This window comes from Battus philenor, unplaced genomic scaffold (genome assembly GCF_028537555.1).
Source record: "Battus philenor isolate CCGP_79_NKW_IND1 unplaced genomic scaffold, ilBatPhil1.0.hap1 SCAF_23, whole genome shotgun sequence".
Classification (NCBI taxonomy): Eukaryota; Metazoa; Arthropoda; class Insecta; order Lepidoptera; family Papilionidae; genus Battus; species Battus philenor.
Genome location: NW_027181686.1, coordinates 11919170 through 11937362, shown reverse-complemented (window position 1 = coordinate 11937362; position 18193 = coordinate 11919170). Strand labels below are relative to the sequence as shown.

The window sequence follows — 18193 nt, the reverse complement described above, 5'->3', positions numbered from 1 at the left end:
AAATAAAACTGTATTAAAATTGCATTATTTTTTAGTTAGAAAGGAAATCCCCGAGTTTTGATCTTTTACAAAAAAAGAACATTAAAAAAAAAACAATTAAAGACTCGAACCCAAAACAACGCAACCTCGAAAATCTAACGACGCACAGTGAAAATTAGTACTAATTAAGAAGCGACGCAACTTCGTAAAAAACGCAAAACGAAACGACGCAAAGCGAGGTATTGGTGTATAATCTTATATTATTCAAAGTAATGTAACACACCTGTGTTATACATTGAACAATTGAACACGTTTTAATAATTATATAAACATAAGAAAAGTCTATTGTGAGAAAATCAATATTTTATTTCCGTAAATAACCATCTGGATGTTCAAAGTGATCGATATAGGTCGAGAAAACAGTTTCCCACAGGTGGAGAAGATAAGGCATTAAGTTTCTACAAGGTGGTGATGACTTCGCCTACTTTCGATATAAATTGATATAGGGGTCATATCGACCATGTAATGACTAGATCAGAGTTCCCCAAACTTTTTTGTGTCGTAGACCCCTTGCCATGTTTTTCCGTGTTGGCTAGACCCCCTACTTACCTGGTATTGATTTCCTGTAAATTTCTAACTGTAGTGCAGTTTAGTGTTAAAAACTTAAAGTAAAAACACATGTTATGTTATGCGATCACAAAGCGAATACCAACATCCTACAACTTACACAATTTTATAAACATAAATAATAATTTTTTTACTTCATAGGTACTTTTATAAATTATGTAAATGTTTTGATATTATAAGATAGTATGATGTAAGTAAATAGTTACTATCAGTGTATGTGTTGAGATCCACTATCGTGGACCCCCATTTTCATTTCATGGACCCCCCAAATTTTTTTTCGCTGACGTAGACCCCTTGCAGTTGCCGTATCAAATAGCGGCAACCCTCCCAACTGGCTGCGTTTAGTTTAAGCGAAAAATAAATATTGTTAAAAAAAACACTACGGATATTCATCACCGGATTACAATGCATTACAAGCGATTCTATTTTTAAACTACATTAGAAGCCTATATCCAAGCGGTAGACGACATATTAATGAAAAAAAAATATGGCGAATATCAGGTGAACTTTTCGTTAGTTTCATTTTTGCACTCCATTCGTAATCGGCTCGTCGATAAGAGAGTTCAACATTATTAATTGGGTCAAAAAGTTATCGCTGATATTTTATTACATAAAACTGTAGTTCATGGAATACAGTAGGTGACATTTAAATCGTCAAGGGTACTATTTTGAAAAAAATTGCACAGTCGATCGAAAACACTAGAGCGGGCTTGGGGTTTTTTTATTTTTTGTTAACACCAATCGATAGATTTAGTAGTCCTTATTCGAAGTTGTTCTATATAATTTTTTCTTAAACCTGGTAGTTTAGGCAAAAAAATTGTACATGTTTTTTTTTTGTATGGAGTCGAACCAAAAGAAACAAATTACTGCTAATAATCGATTCACATTTGAAATGTTATATATATATAACATAAAATTTCCTTGTCACAATGTTAGTTACCGTACTCCTCCGAAACGGCTCGACCGATTTTTACCAAATTTTATATGCGTATTCAGTAGGTCTGAGAATCGGCTATCTATTTTCCATAACCCTAAGTGATAAGGGTGATTCACCCCTAATTTTTTTATTTTATTTTTTATAGAAATTTTTTTGTTTTTATTTTTTGGATCAGTTAGTATATATATATATACATATATATAAATATATATATGTGTGTGTGTGTGTGTATATATATATATATATATATAACCACACGAACGCACTGTAAACGTTTGTCTATAGTTGCGTATTGAGGAGATAATTAAATCGAAAAATTTAAAAAAATGCTATTTTTAATCAACTTTAGTAAAACACATTTTAATATAAAGTTTAATACAGAATTATACATAGATACATACTCTATCAGATATAGCCTAAATGAAATCAAAACAAGCGACATCACTACCAAGGATACTAGTCATTTAAATATTCGTTTATCGAATAATAAGCCTTTTCTTTAAATTTACTTTTATTATTTTTTCATTTTGTCCAATATGGTCTTGCGGAATTATTTATTAAAAACTTCGCAAGATTCAGATTCTGTTTATTACATGTAAATTAGAGACTTTTAACAGTCGAAACTTTTACTTACCAGAGTCGGTGAAAGCCTTTTCCACGTATCCGGCAACCTCTGCAGCGGTTTTCTCATCATATGCCAGGACTACCAGCTCGGAGCTGACTGCGTGGGCTTGCGTGTCGAATGCATTTATCTTGTCGTACGGTAATGCCACCCTGGGTATTAAAAACGATTTTTGTATTGGTTTCGTAACGTGTATGGGATCTTTATTGTAAACTAGCTACACCTAGACTTACAATTTCCATTTCCAAGGTTCTGGAGTTGAAACTGGACGTCCATCTACAAGGTGAACAAACGACCTTCTCCTCCTGGTACTCCTCGCTTATGGTTGACGGTCTTGGAGGAGTAAAATGCCTGCTTTAAAAGAGGCAGAGAACTAAGTTGCCTTAGATAGCCGCCTTTTCTTGGGAGAAAAAGTGATGATTTTTTTTCTTGAGGCGGAAAAAAGCCTTCGGGGTAAAGCCTTCCCAGGATATCGACATATAGTGAGACTGGAGATATATCGTGGTGATTTAAATGTAAACAAACTCGAGAATGCTAAGTAATTCCATCGTAAAATAAACAAAAGAGACTCGTATGACAGCTATAACTTTGAATTTTTCGAATTGTCCTGTGACTCCGGATCTTCGAAGAACGTCCATTGTTGGACAAAAGCCTTCTCACCCGATTTCCAATAGTTCCGGTTAGAACAGACCTGAAATCAGGGTTTTCGACCACTAGGCTTGCAGTTCCGTGGTCTCCGCGCTAGAACCTTAAGGCTCCAGCGGTCGTATGTTCTTAGAGTTTTGTAGTCTATACACTGCCACTTCTTGACAATCCTCTTGACTTTTCTTGTCTACTCTCTCTTATTAATCTCTTTTCCTACTGGCAATGGAGGGCCAGTGCTGTCTTCTTTCTTTTCTTTTTTAGTTATGAATTTTTAAAACATTTCCTGCCCTGACCGATCATTTCTAACTCTCTGTTTCATTTACACACCCTTTTTTATTTTTACCAAAATATTCCTAACTTTGTTTATATTTATTTCTTTCTTTTACCATAATTTACTTCTAAATACAATTAAGTTAGGTATTCAATCTTTTTTATATACCTACATTTCTCTACGAGATAAATTCCTCTATCGGCGATAAATATTGCACATCGTCCATTCGAAAGAGACAATCGACTAATCTCGGCTTCGTAGAGCGTTATCTCTGTCGCACGAAATACGACTGACAAAACGTCACATAAGTAGTGTGAGACAGAGACAGTGCTCTCAAGCCGAAATTAGCCGACTGTCTCTTTCTAAATTTCGATTTGCAATATATATCGCCAGGTACTGTATCTACTACTATTTATTTATCCCTATTTATTACTTACTTTGTCTTCATATTAAAAATAATACAATCTCATAATACAACAATGGTTAAAAGTAATATTTCCCAAAGTCATAGGTTCATACAACACGTGATACGACGATAACTTCCAACCCCGCTGCATGAAACATCAAACAATTACGTAAACATACATTTACTTAGTTTTTTTCTCGACTATTTATAAATACGAGATATCTATCGAACATTATGTAATCTGTACGCATGCAATGTCATATGTCGGATTATTTGAAACATAATAATTTACTGTTTAATGGAATCAGGCGTTACCTTGCGGAAGTCCATCCTAAGTAAGAAAAGGACCAATATTAAGCCACTTCCGCACATGCAGTGGTAGTCGTGCAACAAAGTGCACTGTCCGCCAGCCCGCTGATAAATACGTATGCGGCAAACAATCCGAATCATACAACCGCCACTGCCAAATTACTCAACACGTGTTTCACCCCTCCACGGGGCATCTTTAGGAGTTATGTTACACCGATTAGTGCCAAGTGTGACTTTGTATTGGTTCTTTTTTTACATAATAATTTACTTTTTTAATATGCGGTCGGTAAAGACCAGTGCGTCGATGTTTTACCAAAAGCACGCAGTTTCTCTTTAATTTCAACCATCCTGTATCATCTTCCTATAATTCACTACGGTGAATGCTTTCTTTGTTTTTTCATTAGGAATGAAATGATGTCACTCTATTCTTCTCTCCAACTTCACTTCGCAACCCGACTTCCTATCATTTGAAACCGGGACAGCTGGTTATTGAGTGAACTACTGTCTAAACTATCACAGGGTCACAGATGCACCAGGAAGTCTCTTTGAGTTTTAATGTACAATGTTATAACAAAAATTAGATTCTCTTTAACAACCCTCTCTATTTTAATATGACAAAAATATTAAATACCGAATGGCGCGAAAATGAGAAATCATCATAAATAGTTACATAAGAATGACAGATTCGAAATTCAAATTTAATAACGTTTTTTATTTTTTATTTTAACGATATTTATAGCCAGACAGACCAATACAACGTTAGATCTTTTCTTACGTCGTCTACAAAAATTGTGTAAAAAACCAGGCGCCAAAATTCAATTTAGACCTTCGAGCAGGATATGAACTAAGGATCCAAGAATACCCTCGGAAATTTGATAAGGAACCACAAACCTGTACACCTCCGTGGTCTTCCACCAGAGCGGCAGACCGATCACGATCAGCACGCCCACGAATGAGGCGCTAGCCCACATCCGATTGGACTCTGGAACAAGATAATATTTAATTTAATTATATAGGCAATTTATTCACGAAAATTTTAAAAAGATCAATGAACCATATTACTTTATTATATGAGATTCTTAATAGGGCCGGTAGATTTGGAGGTAATGACAACACGAAGTCCAAAGTAGCAGTGTGCGTATTGACATTTGATGTATTAAATGTTGTGTTGCTAGCCGGTATGGGCTTTGTGCAGCTTCATTGAAATTGAGCCCGTGGAAACAGAGGTCCACGGATTAAAATTTTACGCTGGGGATCGTACCTCAGTTACGACGAAGACGTCTACACGCGGAGAACTATAACCGTGTAGGTGTATAGTGTAGTGAGTGGGGTGTAGTGTATGTAGCACGAAGCGAGGACTACTCGGCGGTCGGGAGAGACACGGGCCTCTCCGGACCGCCCTCGCTTGAACGCGGGTTAAGCGGACGCGGCCGCCGTGTCATGTGTAGGTGAGTAGTGCATGATATGTGCATCAAGACCGCCGGGGCTCGATGTAAGACGTGTGTCCTGGCGTTGATACGGGGCAGCGAATATTATTTAAATTCCGCTTTAAGGGCGGCGAGAAGGACCGAGTACTCCGCAATACAGAGAAAGCGCTCCGAGGGACCGAAGGCTTTGCAGAGTTTTGCGGCGACGATGCAGACCTCGTCGAGGTCTACATTGGCTAGCTATTGTGCGAGGGCTTTGAGTTCTTCGGCAGACGAAGTCAACCCGGTTTGGGGTTTGGAGGGTTTCGGTTGCTCGTGAGCAACAGCAAAAGCGAATCTAAATTAGAACCATTTCGAATTGTCGTTGTCTATAAAATAGCAAGATTGATATGACTAAAACATTCCTTATGCTTTATTTGGATCATCATGTACCAGTTCCAAACGTAGCACCTTCATTCCATATCAAGCATATAAAGTAGTTTATAAAGATGTTAACTGGAGTCGACTGAAATATCAGCTTCGCGCGTCCGACGATGCCAAGGAGTCGGGTGTCAGCGCCTCGTGTGCGTCAATAAAGTCATTTTCAATAATAATCGCTAAGGCTTCTCGAACACGGAGATATTTAAATAAGAAAATGACCAATATTTAGCAACTTCCGCACATTCAGTGGTAGTCGTGCAACAAAGTGCACAGCCTGCTGACAAATGCGTATGCGGCAAACAATTCGAATTACACAACTGCCACCGTTAAATCACTCAACACGTGTTTCACCCCTCCACGGGGCATCTTCAGGAGTTATGTTACACGACGTTGCACGACTACCACTGTACGTGCAGAAGTGGCTAAATATTGGTCCTTTTCTTACTTAGGATGGACTTCCGCAAAATAACGCCTGATTCCATTAAACGGGGATATTTAAAAAATATATGAAATATGCTTTTAGTCCAATATCCTTCAAACACAAAAGTCAATGTGTGTGATGATTTATGGAATAGACATGTGGTCAATCAGAGCCTAATTGGTAAACTCACAGTCTCTCAAAGACCCATGGAGAGCGCTATGCTAGTGATTTCTCTACAAGATTGCACGAATACAACCGAATGTAAAATAATCCAGTAGGTTGGCAAGGTAACAGTGGGCAGGCTACATAGAAAGTTTATCGCCGGCTCTTCTTATCAGAACCGTCTTTCGACCCATTGCAGTGGCGTACCTAGGGGGGGGCGGTGGGTGCGGTCCGCACCGGGCGGCACTTACCTTGGGGCGGCATTTTTTAAATTTACTTATAGTTGTAAAAAGCAACATATTCATTTCATATTTATTTTCTTTCTTGAATAATAAATTAAAATTCTGTTCCCAACATTGTAATTTTGTTAAGAATTTTTTTAACAACTTCAATCAGTGTCGGTAGTTGCGAAAGAAGCTTCTCAAAATTGAAGTTGATAAAAAATTATCTTCGTTCTACAATGAGTCGATTAAGACCAAAAACTCTTGCAATATTGCCAATAGAACAAGAAATTACAAATAATTTTAATTTTGAGAGCATTATACACGATTTTTCTAGTATGAAAGCTAGAAAGAAGAGTAGATATTATACGAGTATAAATATGTTTACGAGTGCATACACATATGTCTAAAAAAATTTACTCTGTGTATTAATTAATATTGATTAAATAACTTAATAATTTATTTATGTGTATTAATTTATAAAAAACCACTATTTGATTGACTTATAATAGAAGGGGCGGCAAACTGGAGATCGCCCCGGGCGGCAAAAGTTCTTGGTACACCACTGACCCAGTGGTAGTATCCTGTAGGGACAACATTGCCGACATTTTATATTGATTAATTTCAAAATGATTGTAACAACCTTTTCGAATTAAGAATATTTTGATTTATTATTTCAAAATTATAATTATTAAAATTATATTTTTCGTCACAGACAAGCTTAGCCAGATGTTTTTTTTATCATGTCGCCATCTGAGCATGTACCTCCTTATGGCAGCATCTTTTCATTTAAGGTACAGTTTTATAAGTTTCATTATTTTTTTATTTATATATATATATTTATATAGTTGTAATGGAATAGGCGTTTGTCTTCCATCTCACCTGATGGAAAGTGTAGACGAAGACGAAGGTGGTATACGTCCATCCAAAACCTGTTCACTCTACTCTTGAAGACTCCAGAGTTCACCTTATCAGGAAAAATAGACCCAGGCAGGTCGTTCCAAATCTTGGCGACTCACACCATAAACGAGCTGTCAAACCGTTTAGTTCGGTTCGATATTACATTTTTTATATATTTGTTTGCTATAACTTTTTTATTTTTTGACAATTTCCTCATTATTACTATTTGCCCATTTTATTTTACTATTTGTTTTATTTTTACATTACTTGGCCGGTTATTTATTTCCTCTCCTTTCACCTGAGTGCAGCAAAATGCCGTTCCCTTCCTCAGCTACTGCAGGAAGGTGGTGATAAATGCCATAGGTAAAAATTAAACACAGTAATAGTTTTCAAATAATTGAATATGAATAAAAAAGTAAAGCAAACACTAAAATATAGAAATAAAATAAATAAAGTAGTACCAAAAATAGTGCAATAAACAGTATAATATAATATCATAATTATAAAGAAAATATGTGTCAAATGTATGAACAATAAATGTATTATTGCAAAATAAAATAGTAAGGAAACCTAGAATGTAATGGTTGAGGATGGATGTATGGCAATTGGTATGAAAGAGAAAGACTGGGAAAATTGTAGAACGAAAGAAACAGTACAACAGATAATAGGAAACATGAAAGAGGAGAATGATAATAATAAAAAAATATATAAATAAATTATCAGAAATAAAAAGTCCCTGTCCCACTCGTGATAGGGGAACGAGAGGTCCCCAATAGCGAGGACTACAAAAGAAAAAAGAGCTGCCGTTCCTCGCCAGAGGCGAGGAGATACGGCCCAAACTCCTCATCGGAGAGATGACTTATCCAGGTGTACAGAATAATCAAATGATAATATTTACATAATGCCTTGCTAAATATCACAACTGCGCAGTAGCTTCACGTTAAGAGCATAGGTTAAATGGTCTCGTATTTAATTGGGAGCAATAAACACTTGGCCAGTGTCAATAGGCAATGAGAGAATGATACGTACTAAGGAATGTGATGTAAGATATACGCATCCAGTGCCGGCTGAGTATATCTTACATCACATTCCAGAAACTTCCTTTACCATAATCCTTAAATTTAAATAATCTACTATTAGATTTATAGATATAAAAGCTACTAATGGATGAATATATACATCATCTGCTGTCAATTCTTGTATGGTATATCCTATCCAAAAAATCAATGGTTTTATAAATATTACGTAATATAATAAGAAAATCATTGGAGCAGTTAGCGCAGCGGTAGAGAACAGAGACTTGAGATGGTAGGTCGCAGGTTCGAGGATAGTAAAAATGAAAGCCCAGAATAGCCCAGTGGTAGTTGGGACTTTCGATTTCCGGGATACAATCTTATATAATTCACACTTACATCAATTATATAGGATTGCCACTGGAAACAAACATGTTTCCTGATGATTGACAGTTCTTCCCGAATATCATAATACCACACTACACCCCTCCATAGTCGTCTATAGGGTAGGTGGGCGACTATGCGCTGAACTCTGACTCTGTGTTTGGCACTAATCGGTGTAACATAGCTCCTGAAGATGCCCCGTGGAGGGGTGAAACACGTGTTGAGTAATTTGGCGGTGGCGGTTGTGTGATTCGCATTGTTTGCCGCATGCGCATTTATCAGCGGGCTGGCGGGCGGTGCACTTTATTGCACGACTACCACTGCATGTGCAGAAGTGGCTAAATATTGGTCCTTTTCTTACTTAGGATGGACTTCCGCAAGGTAACGCCTGATTGCTGTCCTTTATCATCTGGAATAAGCGTTATCATGTGTTGTGAATGCTACATATTAAAAATAATTATTGTTCACTATCTGTATCATTAGACTTTGTACTACTAGAAGATATATGTCGATCACATTTCAATCATTTTCATCACCCTTGCAATTGGCGTACTACCCCTAAAAATCGCCACAATGCCTCGCCCTGCGCTACCAGCATCTAACGACTTCAGCAACCTTACCCACGCCGTGTTTATCAGCTAGCGGTGATCACATAGAAACCTTTCGGCCCTGACAGCTATCACTGGAACCTCAGACATGCATTTCCTTCAAGCTACATTGGTAACTTTGGTTTTTGTGCATATCTCATTTCTCACTGCATTCCAATAAAGAAATAGTGAAACATATTTCACAGTGTTAACTTTATTATATATAAAATTATTTCAAATAGGTGTAAAATCTACAAAGATTTTATACCTATAGCTAATCTTATTTATTTATTTACTTATTTATTTATTTAATTTATTGGAGATAAACAGTAACAAAAAGTAGTAAGAAAGTACAAACTAGAAGCATAGACATATAAAATTAGTTACAATTGCTACCTTATAACTATCTCACTGAAAACATTTAATGATTTATGGTCAAACAATGACAGAACAAGTAAAAACATTAATTGTATTATGTGTACCCAATAATTTCGAACGAAATTGTCTTTTAAAAGATACAAGAGAGCACGAGAATATATCAATATCACTAATATATGAATTGTGGAGGTCACACATTCTGTATAAGGGTGCACGTTTACCGATATTTGTCTTTATATATATTATATATATTTCTTATTTTCTTCCTGTATATAGTGAACTACCAGTCCATCACGTAGGTTTTCTTTAACAAAAAAACGCACAAACCGATAAGGAAGATCAATTGTTATTAGTGCAAACAGTATCCAACGTCGATAGTGACTTTAAACGGAAACGAACACAACACGCTTTGTTTATTCTAACCACAGCAAACAATACAACAGCACCATCTTAAGATAGGAATACGAAGCGATGCGTTTAATGCATGTGCATACAAAATGCGACTAACTATATCATGCGATGCTATTTATTTTTATATATCAAAATCTCAACACATATGAAGTTTCTCTAGTCGACAATAGATGGCGCTGATTGTACTTTACATCGCGATAATTTTTACATATAGCTGTAATGAAATAGGCGTTTGTCTTCCATCTCATCTTAAGGAAAGTGTAGATGAAGACGAAGGTGGTACATGCCCATCCAATGGAAACTTGTTCACTCTACTTTTAAAGGCTCCAGAGTTCAACTCATCAGGAACAATAGACCCAGGCAGGTCGTTCCAGATCTTGGCGACTCCCATCAAAAACGAGCTGCCAAACCGTTTAGTTCAACTTTTGGGTAACTCAACAACGTATTTATGAAACTTTCGCCTGCGCCTAGTAGTCCGATAAAGGAATGGAGATGATGAAGATGCTCAATCAGTTGGAAACGATATCGTTTATACGCAGAACAGTAGTTACTTTCTCAACTGGAAAAGCCTCAACCTCCTCCCTGTCAAGTGTAGTTTCAGAAAGACTAATGATATAGTTTTTACGTCTGTCTGTTTGTTCCAGATAATCTCTGAAATGGCTGAACCGATTTTAATGGTACTTATTCCGTTATTAGGTAGCTGTGGTAGCTTAGTAGGTAGCTATTGTAATAAGGAGTAACTTACTCTAATTTATTTATATATAAAAAAAACTAAATAAAGTAAATACTATTTAGTTAAATTCCACGCGAACGAAGTCGCGGGCACAGCTAGTGTATATATATTTAACCTATTGCTTCGCAATTCATGTCGTTTCACTTAATATATTATCTTATATTGTTCATTGCAGCACTACAATGCACCTGTGTTATTATATCTACAGTTAAATAATTATATAAACATAGTACACCCCCCTATTGTTGGACAAGGCAATAGAAATTATCTATAGCAATAAATATCTATCTAAAGGTTTTCTGTGTTCTAAATGAAATAAGTTATGTTAGGTACTGTGGATTCCGACTCGAGATGAAACACCACTGGTTCTTTTTTTTTTTTTATGGTCCCCGCTGTTGGGGACCTCTCGTTCCACTATCTCGTGTGTGACAGGGACTTTTTATTTCTAGTAATTTATTCATATTTTTTATTATTATCATTCTTCTTTTTCATGTATCATATTATCTGTCGTACTGTTTCTTTCATTCTACAATTTTCCAAGTCTTTCTCTTTCATTTCATAACACCACTGGTTCACAAGGAGTCCTTTATTCATAAATCATATGGTCATCCTACTTTAACACAAAGTATACATTCGCTTAGTCCAAACTACGCTTTCAAATCGTTCAAGAAATCACTGTATAAATAACTTTCCAAAAAGTCACTTTGTATCACTGATCGTAGATCTTAATCTTATAACTCGAGAAACAACACAACTGTCGACATGGGGAGTACACCTATTTATACTACGGAGAAGGTTCTAGTAAATTCGAGATAGTACTCGGTTAGAATTTATGAGAACAGTACACAAAAATCTTTAAATAACTTCAAGGTCACGCGTGTTTACGGCACTTCTTGATCCTAGGGTTCAGTAAGAAAAGGACCAATATTTAGCCACTTCCGCACATGCAGTGGTAGTCGTGCAACAAAGTGCACCGCCTGCCAGCCCGCTGATAAATGCGTATGCGGCAAACAATCAAATCACACAACTGCCACCGCCAAATCATTCAACGTGTGTTTCACCCCTCCACGGGGCATCTTCAGGAGTTATGTTACACCGACTAGTGCAAAACACAGAGTCAACCAAAGAATCTTACCAGCGGGCTAGCGGGCGGTGCACTTTGTTGCACGACTACCACTGCATGTGCGGAAGTGGCTAAATATTGGTCCTTTTCTTACATAGGATGACCTTCGGCAAGGTAACGCCTGATTATTCCATTAAATAAAAAAAATTACCTACCTCTTCAATTACAGTTTATTATAATAACATTAGTTGAACGTAATGCGTATCTGTATCAGATTGTAATGTAAAACACTCTCATAACAAGTGCGTTGAAGATCAAGACGCGCTCAGTGATGCGGCACGTAAAAGCTGCCTTTGTGCATTCACCTGTGACCGTCGAGTATACTCGACGCATCTACCTAAGTGGTTAATATCAACTTAAATAGTTGTTTTTTTTAAACCATAGATACACATGATTGCCACAATGCAAAAGTAGCACTTTACCATGATTATTTTAGTCATAGAAAGTCCACAGCTGGACTTACCCAACTTTTAATAAGACCAATTGAAAGCCGCCTTCTAGAATCTTCGAAAAAAATTAGCAACGTCATTCAAATTGGATATACAAATTTTTATTTATAAGACCTTCAGAAAACATGATATATATTATGCTAGTATATATAACCGTGCAATACATTTGTTTGAAGAGATGACGTTGCATTTTTAAACTTACCAATTATTCTATGATTTAAATAATTATCATGTAAGTTGTAATTCAAAATTCAAGGTACAATTCATAGAACATGATTTTTTTTTAATGGCCCTCGCTATTTGGAACCTCTTGTACCCCTAATTATTTTTCACGAACATTTTTATTTTCTCACTCTTTCATGCATCATATGATCTATCGTTCGTTTTGTTTCTGTCTCACCACAATTCTTCTGTCATTCCCTTTCGCTTTGTAATGCCTTTCATTTATCGCTCATTACTATTTTACATTTTCTTTATTTTATATTTTTATTTTATTTCTTTATAAGCTTATTACATTATCACATTAGTATTATTGATTTTGGTTATTAACATTTTTATAGGTTTTTATTTTTATCTATCACTATGCTTATTATTTTTCTACAGAGTAGGAGGAACTCTTCTTTCGTATCTTCTTCTCTAATCGAAGAGGCTATTGATTCCTCCCAGAACATGACTTTATATATCTATATATTAACTAAGAAATACATTTTGCCAGTTTATCTGTATTCAACAGACTTCATTTTGAAGAGTGTGCGTCGAAATAACACCAAATAATTCCACCATCTCCTTTCTTCCATCGGACAACAAGACGCCACGGATTCACGACATTGCACGGTTGAAATTCCTTCTACCCGCACTAAGCGTTTTGCTAATACATTTATAATGCCACCAGACAAGGAGTTGAACAACTTACCGGCGTCATTGTTTCCAACTATAACTTAGAAATCTTCAAGATAAAATAGGTTTCTAGGAAAGCATGTAGCATCTTAGACCTCGTAATCGCAAGATCAGGAGAGACAGAGGTCAAATTCTTCGTCAAATATTTTATGTAATCAGGCGTTACCTTGTGGAAGTCCATCCTAAGTAAGAAAAGGACCAATATTTAGCCACTTCCGTACATGCAATGGTAGTCGTGCAACAAAGTGCACCGCCCGCAAGCCCGCTGATAAATACGTATGCGGCAAACAATGCGAATCACACCACCGCCACAGTCAAACCACTCAACTCGTGTTTCACCCCTCCATGAGGCATCTTCAGGAGTTACGTTACACCGATTATTAGACTCTGTGTTTGGCACTAAACACAACTACTACTGCATGTGCGGAAGTGGCTAAATATTGGTCCTTTTCTTCGTCAAATGACTTTTTCTTGTCTTCAGCCGTACGTCCTGCTAGAGACAGGTTCCCATAGATCGCCAATAGAAGCTGTTGGAAACGGTCTGATCAAGCGTCTTCCTTGTCAAGATCATGTGGGTTATTCAATAATCCAGTTTGACTTACACCGATGAAAGTGATACCTTCTAGAAATGGGCAAAATGTATACCTAACAAGAAAAGAGTGATTCGTATATTTTCGATCTTGGGATATATGTGGTAATCGAGATGCAGGGATTGAATTTTAAAGTCTTTCGTGGGGCACATATATTTATTTGAAAAAAGAACTCCTAATCTAAACTGCGCACGCTCCTTTGTCGTTCAACTGTCGCCTCTCTCCCTTCCTATTTCACCCCTCTCGCTTGCACCATCTGACGTTCCTATTTACACATGTTATTACGTTACATTCTTTAACTCATTTAGCTCTGTACGGCTCAGAGAGAGAGAGAGAGAGAGAGAATAAGGTAGCTAAGACTAAAAATATATCTTTCACTCTTTTAACTCAGACTTGAAACTCGGTAAGGCTGAATGAAACGCGTGAAATTGAAATAATGAAATCAATTAGAACCAAAGGTTTTACTTGATACTTGACCGGCATAGGACTGTCAACCTTGATGAATAATAATAGTTTGATGATTTTTCATCAAGTTTGTATGGACCCCTTTAGGGTAAAAGCCTTCTCCAAAGTTTAACATTTTTCTCTATCCTTGTCAACTTGGAACCACCCGCGACCTGCCGTTACCACGATCTCGTCAGCCCATCTGACATTAGATCTGCCTCTCTCTCTGGTACCTCGTGGTCCCGTCCATTTTAAAACCATCTGCGTCCACCTGTTACCAACAAACCCAACCTAAATAAATATATAAGTTTAATCAAAAGCTAAACGCGCGTGTGATTATGTCGTTCCGAAAATCCGTAGTTTATATTTTTAACACAAACATACAATAGCTTTCTTCTCACTTTCACGTGTAAATTTCTATATAAGGACATCTCTTTCTCTCCAACTCTGAACCAGCCGTTATTCAACTCGAAAATTGAGTCTTAAGTATAATGATATAGAGATATAATTGAATCGCACGCGCGCCAGAGAGTGATTACATCTTTTGCAAAGATATATATATATATATATATATATATATATATATATATATATCTTGTCTTTAGGTCGCGAGCTACCCATCTCTACTACCTTTCTTTATACAAAAGGGGACATTATATTTAATATCTACACACTATATCTAGTATTTACTGTTAGTGTTACTAGTCGACAATATCAGTATGTTCACTATCAAGAACATTAAATTATGTAATCCATGAGAACCATTAGACAGTTGAATGACGCTGCAAACAGAAGGCCGTAGGAAGGTCACTCACTTATCGCAAATATCGACGCAACGTGAACACATTACGTTATGTTATACAAGCGGTATATAAATAAAAAACACATTTACATATAATATATATAAACATATGTATATATGTGTGAGTGCGCGTGCGTGTGTGTATGCGTGCGTGTGCGTGTGCGTGCGTGCGTGTGCGTGTGTGTCTGTGTATGTGTGTGGTATTCGGGATGCAGAGATTAAATTTTAAAATCTTTCGTGCGGCAAATATATTTATTTAAAAAAAGAACCCCTAACCTAAACTGCGCACGCTTCGTCGTTCAACCGTTTGTCTCTTTCACCCCTCTCGCTTGCACCATCCGACGTTCCCATTCACGCATGCTATTACGTTCCATTCCACATATATGTATACTATTTATTATGACATTTATGTGCATTAATTATATGATTGCAAACAAGTTTCCGAAAGAGCAGCAGCGATATCTGCATAAATAAAAATATATAATATATAAAGATAAAAATATATAATATATAAATAAATAATATATGATAAGATAAAGCAAAGCGATCGCCATCGCCAAGTGTGGCGATTATAAACATCTTTTGGGGGGAAGCATATGCTTTAAAGCGGGCGTCTATGAGCTGAGATGACTATATATTTCTTTCTTTTTTTTCAACTACGTCATCGGTCTACCTAGTGGTGGGCATACCCACACCGCGTCTACTTGCTTGTGGTCACGAGCACGAGCTATGTTCCACTTCAGACGAGCAATTCTTCTAACTATGTGACCTTGGTTCTTCGGCGGAACTCCTTATTTCTAATTCGTAGCAAAACCAAGCATTGCCCTTTCCGTTGCTCTCTGGGTCACTTTGAGCGCTCTTATCAGGTCCGTTGTAAGTGTCAAAGCAGGGGCGGCTCTTGCTAGTGTGCAGTAAAACCCTAGCACCCCCTAGTCGAGACCCCCCCCCCCCACGGCAGAATAACACTCATTGTTTTTATGCCTGTAGCACATTTCTGTTGCGAAACTAAGCGGCGAACCGCGATAGTTTATGTTTCGTCTTGTGTTTTAAGTTTTATGTACAACGAAATAGAAGCGAAATGTATCTAATTTCTATTTCGCTGCCCGTAGAACTTACACCACAAGGCATAACTCTACCGCCGTCTCAGGGAGCGCCGCGGCGCCCTTAGACAGCTGCGCCCGTGTGCATTGCACACCCTGCACTATAGGTTAAGCCGCCCCTGTGATCAAGTCTGGGATCCGTATGTCATCATCTGTATATACCAAAGCAGCAGTATATACCACGACTAAATATAATCTAATATATAAAATTCTCGTGTCACGGTGTTCGAACTTGAACTCCGAAACGGCTTGACCGATTTTTACCAAATTTTACATGCGTATTCAGTATGTCTGAGAATCGGCTACTATTTATTTTCCATACCCCTAAGTGATAAGGGTGGTCCACACCTGAATTTTATTTTTTATTTTTTTAGACAATTTTTTTGGTTTTTATTTTATTATGATACAGCATACAAAAATACATACAAACCTAAATTTTCACCCCTCTACGATCAACCCTTATCTTACATTTGTTAATTAAAAACTTTAATTTTTTTGCAAAACAACGTTTGCGGGATCAGCTAGTAGCTAATAAAATACAATTATAGTCAGCTTGTAAAGCAACATGTTACAAAACAGAGCCATACGAGATATTTACGGCATAGGGCCGCGAATCTCAGAAAAATTGGTTTTAAAGTAATCAATATTCTTACAGTGACCTCACAATATACTTATGATAATATCTTGTAGGTTAATAATAATTATAATAACTTCAAAAATATATATGGACCCTCCATAGTATATTTAAAAGGCATCGAGAAAAAACGGACCAAAGATTCAACTGCAAAAAGTCTTTAGTTCATTTGTAATAAACCGAATCAGATTTTTTAATAAATTTCCGCAAAACATTATTAGATTCTATTTATAAAATTCAAAACTAAACTTAAATAAATAGAACAAAAAGCTTATTATTCAATAAACGAATATTTAAATGACAAGAATCCTTGACAGTTATAGGCTATATCTGATAAAGTGTATATGTATAAAACTTTATAAAAAGATTTGTTTTTGTGTGTGACCAGGGCGCATTATTAGAGATTTCTAATTCTACTTTTCTACCAAATTGGGATCTTTCAGCATTCTTCTCTAGTACCAAGTTGTCTTTAAATTATCCTGTGTGGATAAAAATATGAATAGATTAATAAAGACTCCAAAGTAGATCGAATGGGAGAGTGTGATAAATATGGAATGCTGCGATTTCGCAGACGAAGAAGTAGAAGAAAGAGAGAAGTAGACTAAAATAAATAGGAAAGCAGAAATCAGTGCAATATCAGTAGCAGACTCTATTTATATAGTCGTTGACACAGTCAAACTTCAAGACTCGACCAGTCAAATTAGATAATTCTAACTTTCAGATAGATGTAAATTCAGCTTTCGACTGTTCCTCTGTGAAATTTAAAAGCATGTCTTATTATGATGCTAATACAGAAGACGGTGTTAATCAAAATTAGTTTTTAGTTGAAAGTAATAATTCAATCAACAACTACGTACCCTTGTAACTAGCACTTGCTTAATTTCACAATTACTCAACAATTAAACATGCAAATAGATTACAGCAATACGGAGATGTACTTCTGTTATCTCTAACACCGTAAACACTTATCAACCCATAAAAACGTTCCGTACAAATTTCTCAAGCGATATTTTCTTCTCCTTACCACGACTGTCATTTTATTAGGAGTACCGGAATGTAATGTCGTTTCTGTCGACATATAAATAAAAACCGATTGATTTGTTACCGCTCCGGCATTGATTTTGTATACTAGACGGCAAAAGGTTGTTGATAAGGTGAATATATTGTTGATAATAAATAAAAACTTGTTAAAAATGTTGTCGTGTGAATTTAACTTAAGCGACATAACTTTCCGGTTCCCCTAATACTACTTACTATGAAACTTGCTATCTTAAATGGTGTAAACTTTGTGCATTAATTAT

The 18193-nt window shown here is 36.4% G+C and overlaps 1 protein-coding gene across 1 annotated transcript in view; it reads right to left on the bottom strand.

Annotated features, from left to right (window-relative positions):
• The window catches only part of PIG-S (phosphatidylinositol glycan anchor biosynthesis class S), a 90279-nt gene that overhangs the window by 13743 nt on the left and 58343 nt on the right, over positions 1 to 18193 (bottom strand). The window contains exons 2-3 of the mRNA XM_068767334.1: positions 4688 to 4778; positions 2178 to 2317 (exon numbers count right to left, since the gene is read on the bottom strand). Of these exons, the coding sequence (XP_068623435.1) occupies positions 2178 to 2317; positions 4688 to 4778 (231 nt within the window). The remainder of the gene's footprint in view (positions 1 to 2177; positions 2318 to 4687; positions 4779 to 18193) is intronic.